General features: G+C 37.2%; 1 protein-coding gene across 1 annotated transcript in view; it reads left to right on the top strand.

Annotated features, from left to right (window-relative positions):
- Positions 1-12,473: 12,473 nt before the first annotated feature.
- dspa (desmoplakin a) overlaps positions 12,474-14,786 on the top strand; it is a 36,225-nt gene continuing 33,912 nt past the window's right edge. Inside the window, exon 1 of the mRNA XM_079876516.1 lies at positions 12,474-12,862. Within this exon, the coding sequence (XP_079732642.1) occupies positions 12,639-12,862 (224 nt within the window). The 5' untranslated portion in view covers positions 12,474-12,638. The remainder of the gene's footprint in view (positions 12,863-14,786) is intronic.

The raw sequence follows: 14,786 nt of genomic DNA, 5'->3' as shown, positions 1-14,786 counted from the left end.
TGTGTGTGTGTGTGTGTGTGTGTGTGTGTGTGCTCAACTTCTGCTCAGCGGGTTCTGAGTATAGCCTGTAATAGCTAGGCCTACTTGTTGTTTTAGAGGAAACATTATGTTAAAGAACCAAGCAATTAATGCTCTTTAATAATAGCCTAATAATTTAATCAAATCTTTTAGTGCGAGGGTGATACTGCTGGTTTCATTATGCAGTAATTGCTGCTCTCTACTGGCCAAACTGGTTGCAAGACTATTTAAATGACAATACATAAGTCAACCAAGTCTGAGCGGCTGAGTCTAGTGTTAAACAAGACCAAAGATTGTTTTTATTTAGCCTTATGTTACGCTGCATTGAACATAAAAATGCAATTAATAAAAAATGTAATGTTTTACACAGGTAGGCTTATGCATTAAAGTAATTTGTTTTGTGTAACACACACACACACACACACACACACACACACACACACACACACACACACACACACACACACACACACACATATATATATTTAGTCAAGTCACCTTCATTTATATAGCAGTTTTAACAATATAAATGGTTTCAAAGCAGTTTTACAGTGATAATAAGAAATTAAAGTAACCGAGATTGTGTGTGTCTGTGTGTTTTAAACCGAAACTGTTCTAATATTTGTGGATTAGCATAATTTAAATAAGCCTGCCATCTAGTGGTGACAGTAGAGTAGTGGTTATAGTGTTACAGGATTTAAAAAAAAAAAAAATTTCAGTAGTTTATAATGTATTTATGTTTCCAGAAGTTGAATTGAACACTGAAATGTGGATTGAAAGGCAGTGGTTGGGACTCTTATTAACATGTGCATGGTTTGCTTGGAGAACATGTTCTTACTTGTATTCACATTCAGTATATGTTAAATTCATTGCAGCACTGCCTCTTATTTGATTTTTGTTGTATTTTATGAATTCCTCTAGGGCAGACTGGGGCAGTTCAGTTCCTTTATGTTTTTCGCATTGATATCAGCCCTGGCTTTTGTTATGTTTGCGGTCAGTGTGTGAATGTTCAGAAAAGAGATGCTGGACACACCCTTTCATTAAAGTCCTCAACCTTCGATCCCAGCCGTGAGTCATAAACACACTCATGTGATATAGAGCAGACACTTGTGCTTATTTATGGACTTATTTTACAGTTTTCTCAACAGTCTCCGATTAAAAATACAAATACTGTATAGAGGAGGCTGTTGCTGTGAATCACACAGGCAGGCTCTTACAAATGTTACGTCTCGGTAATGATAAGGTTTTGATTTAAACATCCAAATGAAATGCTTGTGGTTTGTATGTTGTTGTTTTGTTGGTAACACAATTAAACCACCTTGGCATTAAGACAAAAGCTATCACGGCAGAGACTGGTTTTTGTTCCCATGGGTTTTGCAGGTTGGATAGGAAATATAATATTATACTTTTAGGTTACTTTTTATTTCGATAGTCCAATTTAGAGATTCTTCTAACTATAAGTAACTTTGCAACTACATGTCACCTAACTCACATTAATTTGCAACTACATGTTAATTAATTCTCATTAATTTGCAACTAACTCCTCCATTTGCAACTACATGTCAACTATCATTAATTTGCAACTGCATGTAAACTAACTCATTAATATGCAACTACATGTCAACTATAATTAATTTGCAACTGCATGTCAACTACCTCTCATTAATTTGCAACTGCATGTCAACTACCTCTCATTAATTTGCAACTGCATGTCAACTAACTCATTAATATGCAACTGCATGTCAACTCTCATTAATTTGCAACTGCATGTCAACTACCTCTCATTAATATGCAACTGCATGTCAACTACCTCTCATTAATATGCAACTGCATGTCAATTAACTCATTAATTTGCAACTGCACGCCAACTAACTCATTAATATGCAACTGCATGTCAACTCTCATTAATTTGCAACTGCATGTCAACTACCTCTCATTAATATGCAACTGCATGTCAATTAACTCATTAATTTGCAACTGCATGTCAACTAACTCATTAATATGCAACTGCATGTCAACTCTCATTAATTTACAACTACATGTCAACTAACTCATTAATTTGCAACTGCATGTAAACTAACTCATTAATATGCAACTACATGTCAACTATAATTAATTTGCAACTGCATGTCAACTAACTAATTAGTTTGTAACTACATATCAACTACCTCTCATTAATATGCAACTGCATGTCAACTATAATTAATTTGCAACTGCATGTCAACTAACTCATTAGTTTGCAACTACATATCAACTACCTCTTATTAATATGCAACTGCATGTCAACTAACTCATTAATATGCAACTGCATGTCAACTAACTCATTAATATGCAACTGCATGTCAACTCTCATTAATTTGAAACTGCATGTAAACTAACTCATTAATATGCAACTGCATGTCAGCTAACTCTCATTAATATGCAACTGCATGTCAATTAACTCATTAATTTGCAAATGCATGTCAACTAACTCATTAATATGCAACTGCATGTCAACTCTCATTAATTTGCAACTGCATGTCAACTACCTCTCATTAATATGCAACTGCATGTCAATTAACTCATTAATTTGCAACTGCATGTCAACTAACTCATTAATATGCAACTGCATGTCAACTCTCATTAATTTACAACTACATGTCAACTAACTCATTAATTTGCAACTGCATGTAAACTAACTCATTAATATGCAACTACATGTCAACTATAATTAATTTGCAACTGCATGTCAACTAACTCATTAGTTTGCAACTACATATCAACTACCTCTCATTAATATGCAACTGCATGTCAACTAACTCATTAATATGCAACTGCATGTCAACTAACTCATTAATATGCAACTGCATGTCAACTCTCATTAATTTGCAACTGCATGTAAACTAACTCATTAATTTGAAACTGCATGTAAACTAACTCATTAATTTGAAACTGCATGTCAACTTACTCATTAATATGCAACTGCATGTCAACTCTCATTAATTTGCAACTGCATGTCAACTACCTCTCATTAATATGCAACTGCATGTCAATTAACTCATTAATTTGCAACTGCATGTCAACTAACTCATTAATATGCAACTGCATGTCAATTCTCATTAATTTACAACTACATGTCAACTAACTCATTAATATGCAACTGCATGTCAACTCTCATTAATTTACAACTGCATGTAAACTAACTCATTAATATGCAACTACATGTCAACTATAATTAATTTGTAACTGCATGTCAACTAACTCATTAGTTTGCAACTACATATCAACTACCTCTCATTAATTTGCAACTGCATGTCAACTAACTCATTAATATGTAACTGCATGTCAACTATAATTAATTTGCAACTGCATGTCAACTAACTCATTAGTTTGCAACTACATATCAACTACCTCTCATTAATATGCAACTGCATGTCAACTAACTCATTAATATGCAACTGCATGTCAACTAACTCATTAATATGCAACTGCATGTCAACTCTCATTAATTTGCAACTGCATGTCAACTAACTCATTAATTTGCAACTGCATGTCAACTAACTCATTAATTTGAAACTGCATGTCAACTAACTCATTAATTTACAACTGCATGTCAACTAACTCATTAATTTACAACTGCATGTCAGCTAACTCTCAGTAGAGTATTAGTAGACTGTTAGGGTTAGTAGAATAAGTTGACATGTAGTTCCAAAGTTTCTTGTAGTTAGTAGAATGTCTAATGTAGACCATTGAAAGAAAGTGTTCCCTACTTTCATAATACTGATTTATTAAAATATCTGTTAGTTAAATATTGGCTTGATGTTTTTGTGTTACCTTTACCATGTGCTGTTTCAGGAATTATTTGCTTTTTAATGGCAGGAACCCAAAAGTCGATGGGTCATAAATTAATTTTCCTCAACTTTTGTCTATTGTGATTGTGATATCCACTAATGTAGAGGTGAAAATGGGCCAGTCTTTGGTACTGTGGTTGATGAAATCATTATTTGCATGTCATCTTCTGAGGTATCTGATGAGTTATCAGCTGCTGGGAAGTTTTGCTGTCAATCACTGAATGGTTTATCCAAATGTTTCATTGGCATGGTGCCTAGATTTATTCTGTACTTTGACCTTTTCAAGTTCCACTTAGATACACAGTCACACTTGCTTGCAAATAAATCGCATTCCTCCTTCAGTGGTCTGTCTCTCGAGAAATAAAAAATGTAATCTAATCAAAACCCAACTAAAATGCCTGCCTTGCCAGGGAGTTTAGGCAAGCAGAATTCACTGCCAAGGGTGTGTCAGAAGACAGTGTGAGTAATGTGTTGTCATGAAAAGCTTTACGCACTGAAAGAAAACACAACAAGTGGCAACAGAGCAGCTGTAGTCATGGGGGTATTTGAGCAGCCACACCTGTATCGCACTAGAGAAGCAGTGGGAAAGTAAGAGAGAGGCGTTGGCTCACCTTTATGACCCATCCCTCGTAATATATGAAAGCTATGTTCTGTCGAGTAGTTACTGTATAAACGTGTGTCAGGATAACGCAGATCTAAAGGGTTAATTCAGGCCCAGCAATACAATTTTAAAACAGTCGAAATTAAAGATGGTCTAAGTGACTTTCTTTTTGCATAACATTCATAAAACGTCCCTATTACCTGAGAAATATCACTGAAATATCTAAGATTGATAAAGATTGTGTTGTTGAAGTAGGCTATGCAAAACGATGAAAGTTAATGGTTGACTGAAATCATGTTAACCCTTGCCGGTTTAGTCTGTGACTTAAGGGGTGGTAACACTACACTTTTCATTGCATTAGGCTCTTGACATGCCAGATGCCTCGCCTTGAATGTAGACGATAATGTCATTGGAGATAATCTTGATAAGTCATGGGAGAAGTGAAATAAGTGCACTCAGAATGGATGGTGCTCACTTCTGGTAGTGGATCAACCGGCTACTGTGTGGGATCAAAGACAAATATTGTGTGCTTTGTATGCTGGATATAATCTAAGAGGCTGTTTACACGACACCGAAAGACTAAAAGCGTAAAACTTTTTATACATTTTGGCCGTTCATTTACACGACAACTACATGTCAACTAGATGTAGCTGTAGTTGTAGTCAGGTGCCCGAAAACCCAAACTTTTGAAAACGGGTTTCAAAGTGCAAATGTAAACAACAAAAACGCAAATCTCTGAAGACGATGACTTGATGCACATGCATATTATGTGTTCAGTCTATAGTGTTTCATCGCCATCGAATGGCCTGGCAGCAAAAAACTGTGTTTTTAGTCGTTTTCGCAGATCCCTTTGAATGGGGATTGTTTTGATATTGCTGTCGCCTGTACACGGAAAACTGGTACACGGAAAAAAACATTTTAAGCATATCGTTGTCATGTAAACGTACCCTAAATTCTGTTGCTTTTATATGAAAATAAATATGACAATACACCCAAATGAACCGGTTATTTAATTGACCCCCCCATCCAAGACACATTTTTTTATTTATATGTCAGCTATTCCGTCCAGAGATTGCACTGTCTGTGTTTAGGAAGTAATTCACACATAAAACATGATATCTTGTTATTTATTGGGGACTAAATCGATTCATACCAGTGTTTCCCATCCACAGACCGATGGGCTAGCTGAACGGTTTAATCAGACCTTGAAGAACATGATCCGTGAGCTCAATAACAAGGTTGAAAAATCAAAACATCTTTGACCTGCGAGCAAAACTCCAAACCCTTACAATAAGGTTGCTCAATTAAAGGATTAGTTCACTTCAGAATTAAAATTCCCTGATAATTTACTCTCCCCCTCGTCTTTCAAGATATTGAAGATAGTGACTTCAGTGGGGTCCAAGGGGTTGAAGGTCCAGATGTGAGTTTCAGTGCAGCTTCAAAGTCTCTACACGATCCAGCTGAGGAATAAGAGTCTTATCTAGACAAACCAGTGGACATTTTATAAAAAAAAAAAAAACATTTATAGGGCTGTTGCGTTTAACGATCTGAAACGCAAGTATCAAACGCGAAACACAAGTAACTTTGTGGGCGGTTCTCGGGCGCTGTTGCTATTATACCGGCGGGATAAATGACTCTTGCGCCCGACGCAAATCTAAAATGTGTTGGCCTGAAGTAGCTTCATTACTCATAGGTGTGGTTTGGGCGTAACGTGAAATAAACCAATCAGAGCGACATCTCACATTCCCTATAAGAGCAGGTGCGCTTGTTCCATGGTGGATCGCTATTATAACAGCGGATTTGCCAGACGCGCGCCAGGAGCGGTTCACAGCCGAGGAGACCGACGTTCTCGTCAGGGCCGTAAAACACAGAGAAGTGACATTGGGGATGGAGAAATACACCCTAATTAGCTTCGCTTAAACAGGCGTATAATAATTTGGGTAAATGTGTAAGCTAGATTTATGTCTATTTTTTCACATCTTCATAGACACAACAATGATTTCCCTCGTGTGTTAATATTTTTCCTTGTAATAATGTATGATTTGCAAAAATGGGAACTGCTGCGTCTGTGTGTAGATGAGAGAAGCAAAGTGTATGCATTGTGCACACGCTACATTATGGCCAAGCATGCGCCCTTAAAATAGCATCAGAATAACGCGCCACTGACTTTAGACGAGGTTTCTCCTGGTCTGTGGCGGAATTGTTTTCTGAAACTGCAAAATAGCACCAGGGAACGTTTGTGCCGGAACACGCCTCCTCTTTGTGCGGAACCGCCCCCGGGAGCGCAAGTTCATTCCCTAGTTTACCGACGTGCGTCTGTGGAGGGAAAAGTCGCTGTGCATCGGGTGCAAAATAGGAATGATACATATACCTATTATACTTTAGACATACCCATATACTTTTCAACCACAAATGCTGGTCTTGCACTAGCTCTGCCATGCGCCACACATTACGGAATCACGTTGAAAGGTCACGCATGACGTAGGCGTAAGTACAGACCTAGTGTTTACAAAGCCAACATGAAAAGGCTAAATCAAACACCATTTACAAAAAAAAAAAAAAAAGGTAAAACAACGATGTCGGATGATTTTGAATTTGGAGGAGAAAATGAGTTTTTCACACTTCATTTCTGAAACGGAACATGTGTGACCTTTTCAAAAACATTTTTTTAACAATACCCGTTCTTGTCTTAGATGAACATTTTTGATCCACTTTAAATGTTGACCACTGTAATAAGGTATTAGACAGGACTGTGAGCTCAGGTGTTCTCAGCGCCTTCAAAATAAAAGTCACAACAACAAGCGTGTCTTACGTCTCTTCAGAGTTCCTACTGGCGGTGTGAATGCAACCAGGAAAATGTTTCTAAGGGAACCATAAGTTCTCGGGGAACCACCCTGGACTACGTTCCCAGAACTACCCGGTGCAAAAGCCCCTTTTCAGTGGCTGTGCCACATTGCAGTGAGACAAAAGAACTGGATTCCAAATCTCAACAGCCTTTAACATTAAGTCCCGGGGAATGTTGAGCTCAGGGAACCGTGAGGTCCTTGTAGTCTTGACATTCAGATAAAGGGACCGTGCAAAGGTTTGAAGTCGCTGCAGAAGGTCATGGAGTTGTTCAATTCTTCGTCTTACAATAATGTTGCACAACTGTGGTTCATCCTGTCTTACCAGCCATGCTCCAGTAATGGTAAACCCCAATTCTCAATGCATACTCGGAAGTAACACTAGGCTTATATGCAATCAGTTTTCTTTTGGCTGTCACAATCATAAAAAGCTGTGCAAGGGCTGTCACTTGTGCATTAAAAGCACATTACACGTGTGCACATAATGATTTTGCTTGAGAAAACAACATCATTCAATAAATATGTAATATTTCAAAGTAAAGGCAGCTAAACTAAAACTGTGAGTGTTTTAGTTCTAGTTCACACATACAAATACACATACTCAAAGAGAGTGTTGTTTTGTTTTGCTTTTTTTATCCACAAACTTTAAAAGTATAGCCAAGTTGTGATATACTTACAGTTTTTTCTATTTGTTAACACACAATTTTGCAAACTTTCTCAAAATACTTAACACAATTCACAAACTCACACACCCAAACTGCAAAATACCTCATATATCCTGCTAAATGAAGCACTGCAACCAAAACTACGTATAGCATTATCAAAATCACATTTTTGCACGAAATGACACACACTTCATTCATATTAGCAGATTTTTGTCTAACCAACTACACACTGTTAGGCATAATGAAAAGCACTCTCATCTTTAGTATGCTTTGCCATAATACTAAAATAGTTCAAATTATAGAAAAATGTGTGTTCACATGCACAGAAATATTTGCAGATACACACACATGCTGTTGAAACATTTATATTTCATTTTTTCACCAAACAAGTTAGTGCAACATATGCACAGCAGAAATATTTACATTGGACTGAACAAAAATATGCTCACGAAAAACAGTAAACTGAAAAAGACTGAAGTGTTAATGATTAAGCATTGGGGTGTTTGGTCAGGTGACACATGTATTGGCCAATCAGCTGATGTTGTGTAGTTTTGAATGGCAGTGTTTTGAAATGGCAATCATGTGACTTTATGTCAGATTGTTGTGTCTGATGCAGAGAACCGAGTTGCCATTTTGAATGCAGAAAATGTGTTTAGACTCTTGGAGACTTGAGAAGAGGTTTTGCTCTCTGTGTGTCAGTTTAAATAATTGTGCTGTGCATGTCAGTTTAGTGTGTTAGCAGTTGTATGTGAGGCTTGGGCGGTGCTCTTTTCTTGCGTTTCAAGTGTGTACAGTATGTGAAGCTTCTTTCAGTAATTACGTTTATAGTAGAGGCAAGTTTGTTCATGTGTAGGCTCTTTCCAGAAGTGCAACTATTAACTGTATGAAATGAAATCACAAAATTATTAAGGGCTTGACAGGTGTGTCTGTAGGTGTGTGCCACTCTTGTTAAATACGATTAAGAGAAACACTATGTTCCCAGACAGAGACAACAATCAATAGCACAGGTAGTATAGGTTAGCTCATTTTGTTTTAGGAAGTTTATTGAAGCATTAAACAAAACATTAGCCAAGAATTAAACAAAACAAAAAATTTACCAGTAAAAGAAATAGTTGCACAAGTCAAATCATTTAGGGTGTAAGATTGAAATGTAAAACTGTTATATAGATTACCAATCTAAAAGAGAAGCATAAGCTTTATATTTAAAGGACCTTTTCAGAGGGGTAAAAATAAGTCAGTAAAAATAAAATAAGAAAATAAATCAGAACTAAACCTGATGGCCTCTTTCTTATCTTTATTTAGTTGCAGAAAGTTCTCTGACAAACACATGTATGCTCTCTATGCACACCAACATGTTGCTAATTGATTTGTGGCCATCTAGTGAGTGACTATAGCAGAGCTGTGTATTATCAGCCAATTATATAAAGTATATTAAATTCTGTTTCAGGTCCAAGTCTGTGAGAACATCATCTCAACAGACATTTACTGGCACAACTCATTTATAGCGCACCTTTAAGCTAATCTTTTTCAAAACTCACAGTTTATCCTACAGTCTCCTGGCTCACAGTGACAATGATATTTTAAAGGGGTGGTTGATTATGATTTCAGTTTTTTAACTTTAGTTAGTGTGTAATGTTGCTGTTCCAGCATAAACAACATCTGCAAAGTTACAACAATATTTTATTTTACAGAAATCGCTTTTTAAGGACTACAACAAATGGCTGGTAATAGGGACTACAACACTACAACAGGCTTCTTCCCAGGTTGGTGACATCACAAACCCTAAAATTTACATAAACCCCACCCCCGGGAACTAACTAACATTACAATATTGATGTAGTGTTTACTGGAGCTTTTGTAAGACTGTTCACGGCCCCTTAGGAGAATTATCCATGATTTTGTTATCGATTACTGTTTGCATTACCATAGTTTTCCAACAAATATGATTAAATGGTGGATAACTGTATCTACAAGAAAATTACCAAAAAAAAAAACATACCACTCTGAAATGTCCTGAGAAATCCGTGCTTGAATTCCGTTCTCCATGATCCTCTTGTTCATTAACATTGTCAGGGTCTGAATCGGGCTCGAAATGGTCTGAAAATCACGCCATCATTAATATTTACATCTGTGGGACATTTCCCGAACACATGCTAAAGTGCTGCCAATCACAACACACTGCGCCAGCTAACCAATCACAGACCATTTCGTATTTCAGAAGGAGGGGCTTTATCGAAAACGACACGTTCAACCAGACTGGGGAGAGAAGAGCTGTAATAATGTAAAATATCTAAAAAATGTGTTTTTTGTACAATCAAGCATGAAAACATATTCTTGTACACCCCAAACACAAAATCAAGACTTCGTAAAAGGGCATAATAGACCCCTTTAATGATTCAGAAAATGATTTCAGTATGAAGATAAAGGTTAGGATCATGAATTTTACTTTGTTTGCATTGTTTGTTGTTAGCTTTTGCGATCTGTTAGATCGTTTGAACCTGGAAAAAGTTTTGCATAACATCAGACTTAACAACGATGTTATATTGATTAAAACCAGCTAAATAAATCGTACACAGTATAGGTTAAATGCAGAGATCCTGCAGAGTTTAGCTCCAGCTTGCCTCAACACACCTGTCCAGAAGTTCCTAGTATCTTATTAAGACATTGATTAGCTGGTTCAGGAGTGTTTAATTAGGGTTGGAGCTGAGCTCTGCAGGAGCAGGATTGGACACCCCTGGGTTAAACAATAACGGGCCCAGGACTGAGCCTTGGGGGACACCGCGAGGTGTCACATGATGCCTGAAAGGTGTGTATCCTTCACATAGCTGTCCTTGTAGGGCCGAAATAATGGAAATACAACACAACAAAATGTTCTTATCTGTGTGTTTAATCTTGCCTGGAGCAGAACCTATTCTGGAAAAAAGAATGAAATTCAAACATGAAATACACAAGAAAACACACCCAAGACATTACAAAATGTTTTTCTTATCAGATTATAGGCTATATCTTGGGTGAGGTTGGACTGGACCTAAGTTTCAAAGGTAAACTCTAATTTGTCGAGAGTTAAGGATTTGAAAAGAGGGTTTTAATTTCAATTTTAAATTGTAACTGGATGTGTACACCTGATAAACGGGTGTGGAAATAAACTAAACTGGTTGGTTTAGATAAGTTTCTGTAAGATCCTTGCTGTGTTGCAAAATGCTAGAATGTTATGTTAAAAATTCATATTGCACATGGTAACGCATAGTATTGCGTACATACTATGTTGCAATTAAGTTTGGTTTCAATAACTAGTTTTAAATTCTGACATAAGCAACAGAATTATGACTCATTTTCAATCTATCAGATTCAACATATGTCCTAACTTTCCCACACTAATGTTAAATTAATGCAATATGACATTATGAGTGGTCATTTACACTTGTCAACCAGGCTAATGGACAATTAAAAATGTTTTGTACTACAGTGCACTTCACTTTTTTTTCAAAGACAAGAAGCAGACAAAAAAAGAACCTGACGAACCTCCCTGTACTCAGTCACAGAGGAGTGTAAAGGGTGTGTGAGACTGGGTGTGTTGCTCTCCTGTGGAAAACACACACACAGGCGAAAGTCCTCCTCAGACTGACTGACTGTGTGTGTGTGTGTGTGTGTGTGTGTGTGTGTGTGTGTGTGTGTGTGTGTGTGTGTGTGTGTGTGTGTTTGAGTCAGACAGGGCGTGTATTACTGTATCACTTCTGTATCACTGTGATCACTTATCATTTTCTCTTTTCTTTTGAACTTCATTTTTAACTCATGTAAGATGCGCATGCTCACCATTTCACTGATGTAATGATATGGGTTACCACGGATATATTGAGTTCTGTGTTATGTTTATAGCATTGAAAACGAATCAATTAATGAATAATTAATTAAAAGGTAACACTTTACAATAAGGTTCATTAGTTAACAATAGTAAATGTATTAACTAACATGAACAAACAATGAGCAATACATCTGTTACAGTATTTATTAATCTTTGTTAATGTTAGTAAATACAAATCCAGCTGTTCATTGTTTGTTCATGTTAGTTCACAGTGCATTAACTAATGTTAGCAAATACAACCTTTGATTTTAATAATGTATTAGTAAATGTTGAAATTAAAATTAACTAAGATGTAAAGTATTGTTCATTCTTAGTTCATGTTAACTAAGGTATTTAACTAATGAACCTTTTGTAAAGTGTTACCTAATAAAAAAGAAAAGCTGAGGGGAAAATGCAGTAGTACATCTCCAGCTTTTGATAGAAAGTTATTTTAAAAACAATTTGCATTATTGTTAACAAAGTTGGCAAAAGTTCAAGTATTTATTTTAAGAAAAAGAAAAAAAAAGTTTTGATGAAGAAAAAAGAAAAAACACGAATATTTAATTTGACCGTATCTGAGAATTCCGTGGGAAAGTGGGGGGGATTTTTCGGGAACACCTCATGTATGAGCCACACCTCATGGAAACACGGGTGTGTGTGTGTGTGTGTGTGTGTGTGTGCAGGTGTGGTCTAAAGGAAAACCGGAACTATCCAGCGCGCAGCGTCCATTACCGCCGCAGTCACCGCCGCGGAGAGACGCGCAAGAGCAGGAGAGCAGGAGGACTTTAGCACTCTCACTGCGCTTTGTTTCGCTGACCCGCTGCTTTAGCTTCTGCAGAGATGAGTTTGTCCGGATCCCAGACCCGGCTCTACAGTATGGGCCCCAGGTCCAGCTCCAGGCCCGACCTCAGCTTAGCGCGGGGCGACGGAGCGCAGCTCTTCACGAGTGGAAACGGATATCATTCCGAGTTCAACGACGGTGGAGGATACGCGCAGACCATCACACGCTGTTTCTCCAGCAGATCGCAGGGAGGAGGTGGAGGAGGAGGTGGAGGGACACTGGGGTGAGTTTCCATTCATGCATTATCAAGTTACGCGTTATTTATTAACAAAGTCTGCACTAAAAAGTCGGAGGTCCAAGTATGAACATCTTATCAGAGCTATTCAAGTTCATCGTGTAGCTCTCTGCTTTTACTGTGTCAGCAATTGTTTCTTTTATATTTTGATATGTAAGGAAATGATGGTGAAACATCTGAGAAGAGGTGGATACTCTAGAGTCCAGATACAGTATATGAAATAGTAAAGATTATGAACTTTTGCATCGTGCATGTTATTCCGTTATGTCGCGACACAGGAAACTGCTCATCACACTGACTGACATGTAGTCTATCAAGTCTCTTGGAATGTGTAGGAGTGAGCGAGGCACGAACTAACGCTGGGATAGTTTATCACACATGGTTTAAAAGTTCACACACTTGCCAGCATTACGAAACTTAGTGTATTTACTAGTTGCCATATCAACACTATACGTTATAGGCCTAGAGAAAAAATGCAGCACAATTATTTATTTAACCATAGCTAAAGTAATTTTATGTAAAGTATTATTATGTTTTGAACTATGCTGTATAGCTGTGTTTTGCGGTGTGTTTGTTGTCAAACTAAAAAAATAGTTTATTTTTAATTATTAATAAATGCTATTATTTTATATGAAAAAGTTAATAATTACATTTTATTGACAAAATATTTTAGTTTGTCTTATATATATTTTTTTTTTATTAGATCAGACAACATTTTAATCTGTCATATGGCCATGTTATAGTGTACCTCACCTATGGGGCATGTTGTCACATTTCACTTCCATTCTGTCGGGGTAAAACAAGAAAAAAGTATACACTGTATTAATGAAACAAAACAACACAATACTAGACGTGTGAAATTAATGTGGGGAAAAATAAATACCTAAGTGGATTTACACAAACTGAGAAAGTAAAAGTGTTAGGTTGTGACCCGCTCTCCCCTAATTTAACAAACAGTGCTTGCAAAAAAACTTAGGATAACACTTTATTTTAAGGCGACGTAGTTACACGTTACTACATGTACTTAATATAGTAATAACAGTAAATTATGCATAATTACAAATAACTAACCCTAAACCAAACCCTAACCATAACTCTAGAGTAAGTACATGTAGTTACTCAGTACTTATTTGAGTAATTACAATGTAAATGCGTCACCTTAAAATAAAGTGTATCCCGCTAAAATTGTTACTGCACGGTGCATATGGACTTTGCGTGTAAATGCATGTATTAAAATGAATGGCACATGATGTAATTCATAAAGAATGGCGGTTACACTTTATTAGAGGACCCTATTGGAATTGCTGTTTACGATTATTCTTAATCTCCAAAGTGAATTGTTTTTTTGAGGGCCTAAACATGCTCAAAAACTCATGAAACTTTGCACACGCATCAAAAGTGGTGAAAATGTATGTGTGATATGGGTTTCAGAAGTGGGTGTGGCAAAATGGCTCGATAGCGCCACCTACAATATTTCGACGAAGTGCCCCTGGCGCTACGGTTCACGCACAGGTATGAAGTTCGGTAGACACGTGTAACAGGCTGATATAAAGTCCGGGGGTGAGATATTTAGACTGTACTCTGCAAAATTGGTGCAGTTTTTGCCATTTCCAGACGTTGTACTTTTATTGTATCATATTTTGTCAGTCTAATCTAAAGGCCTTTGCAACGTTAAATTGACTCTTCGCTAAGCCACGCCCGAAAACCGCCACAGGCCAATCGTGGCTTAGCAACCGTAACTAGGCGCGGGAGGTCTGGCAAGCTTTCGAGCGAGGGAAACATGCCAAAGTGTTATGCAAATCTGATACCCGGTATCCTAAAAGTTTGGACGGGGGGGTGGAATTTTTTCCCTTCCCGAAACCTAAAACCCAAGGGGAGAAACCAGGCGTGGATCAAGCAGTGTGGGACGCCC

The sequence above is a fragment of the Squalius cephalus genome, assembly GCF_949319135.1.
Source record: "Squalius cephalus genome assembly, chromosome: 7".
Taxonomy (NCBI): Eukaryota; Metazoa; Chordata; class Actinopteri; order Cypriniformes; family Leuciscidae; genus Squalius; species Squalius cephalus.
This window is presented reverse-complemented; position numbering and strand designations above follow the sequence as displayed.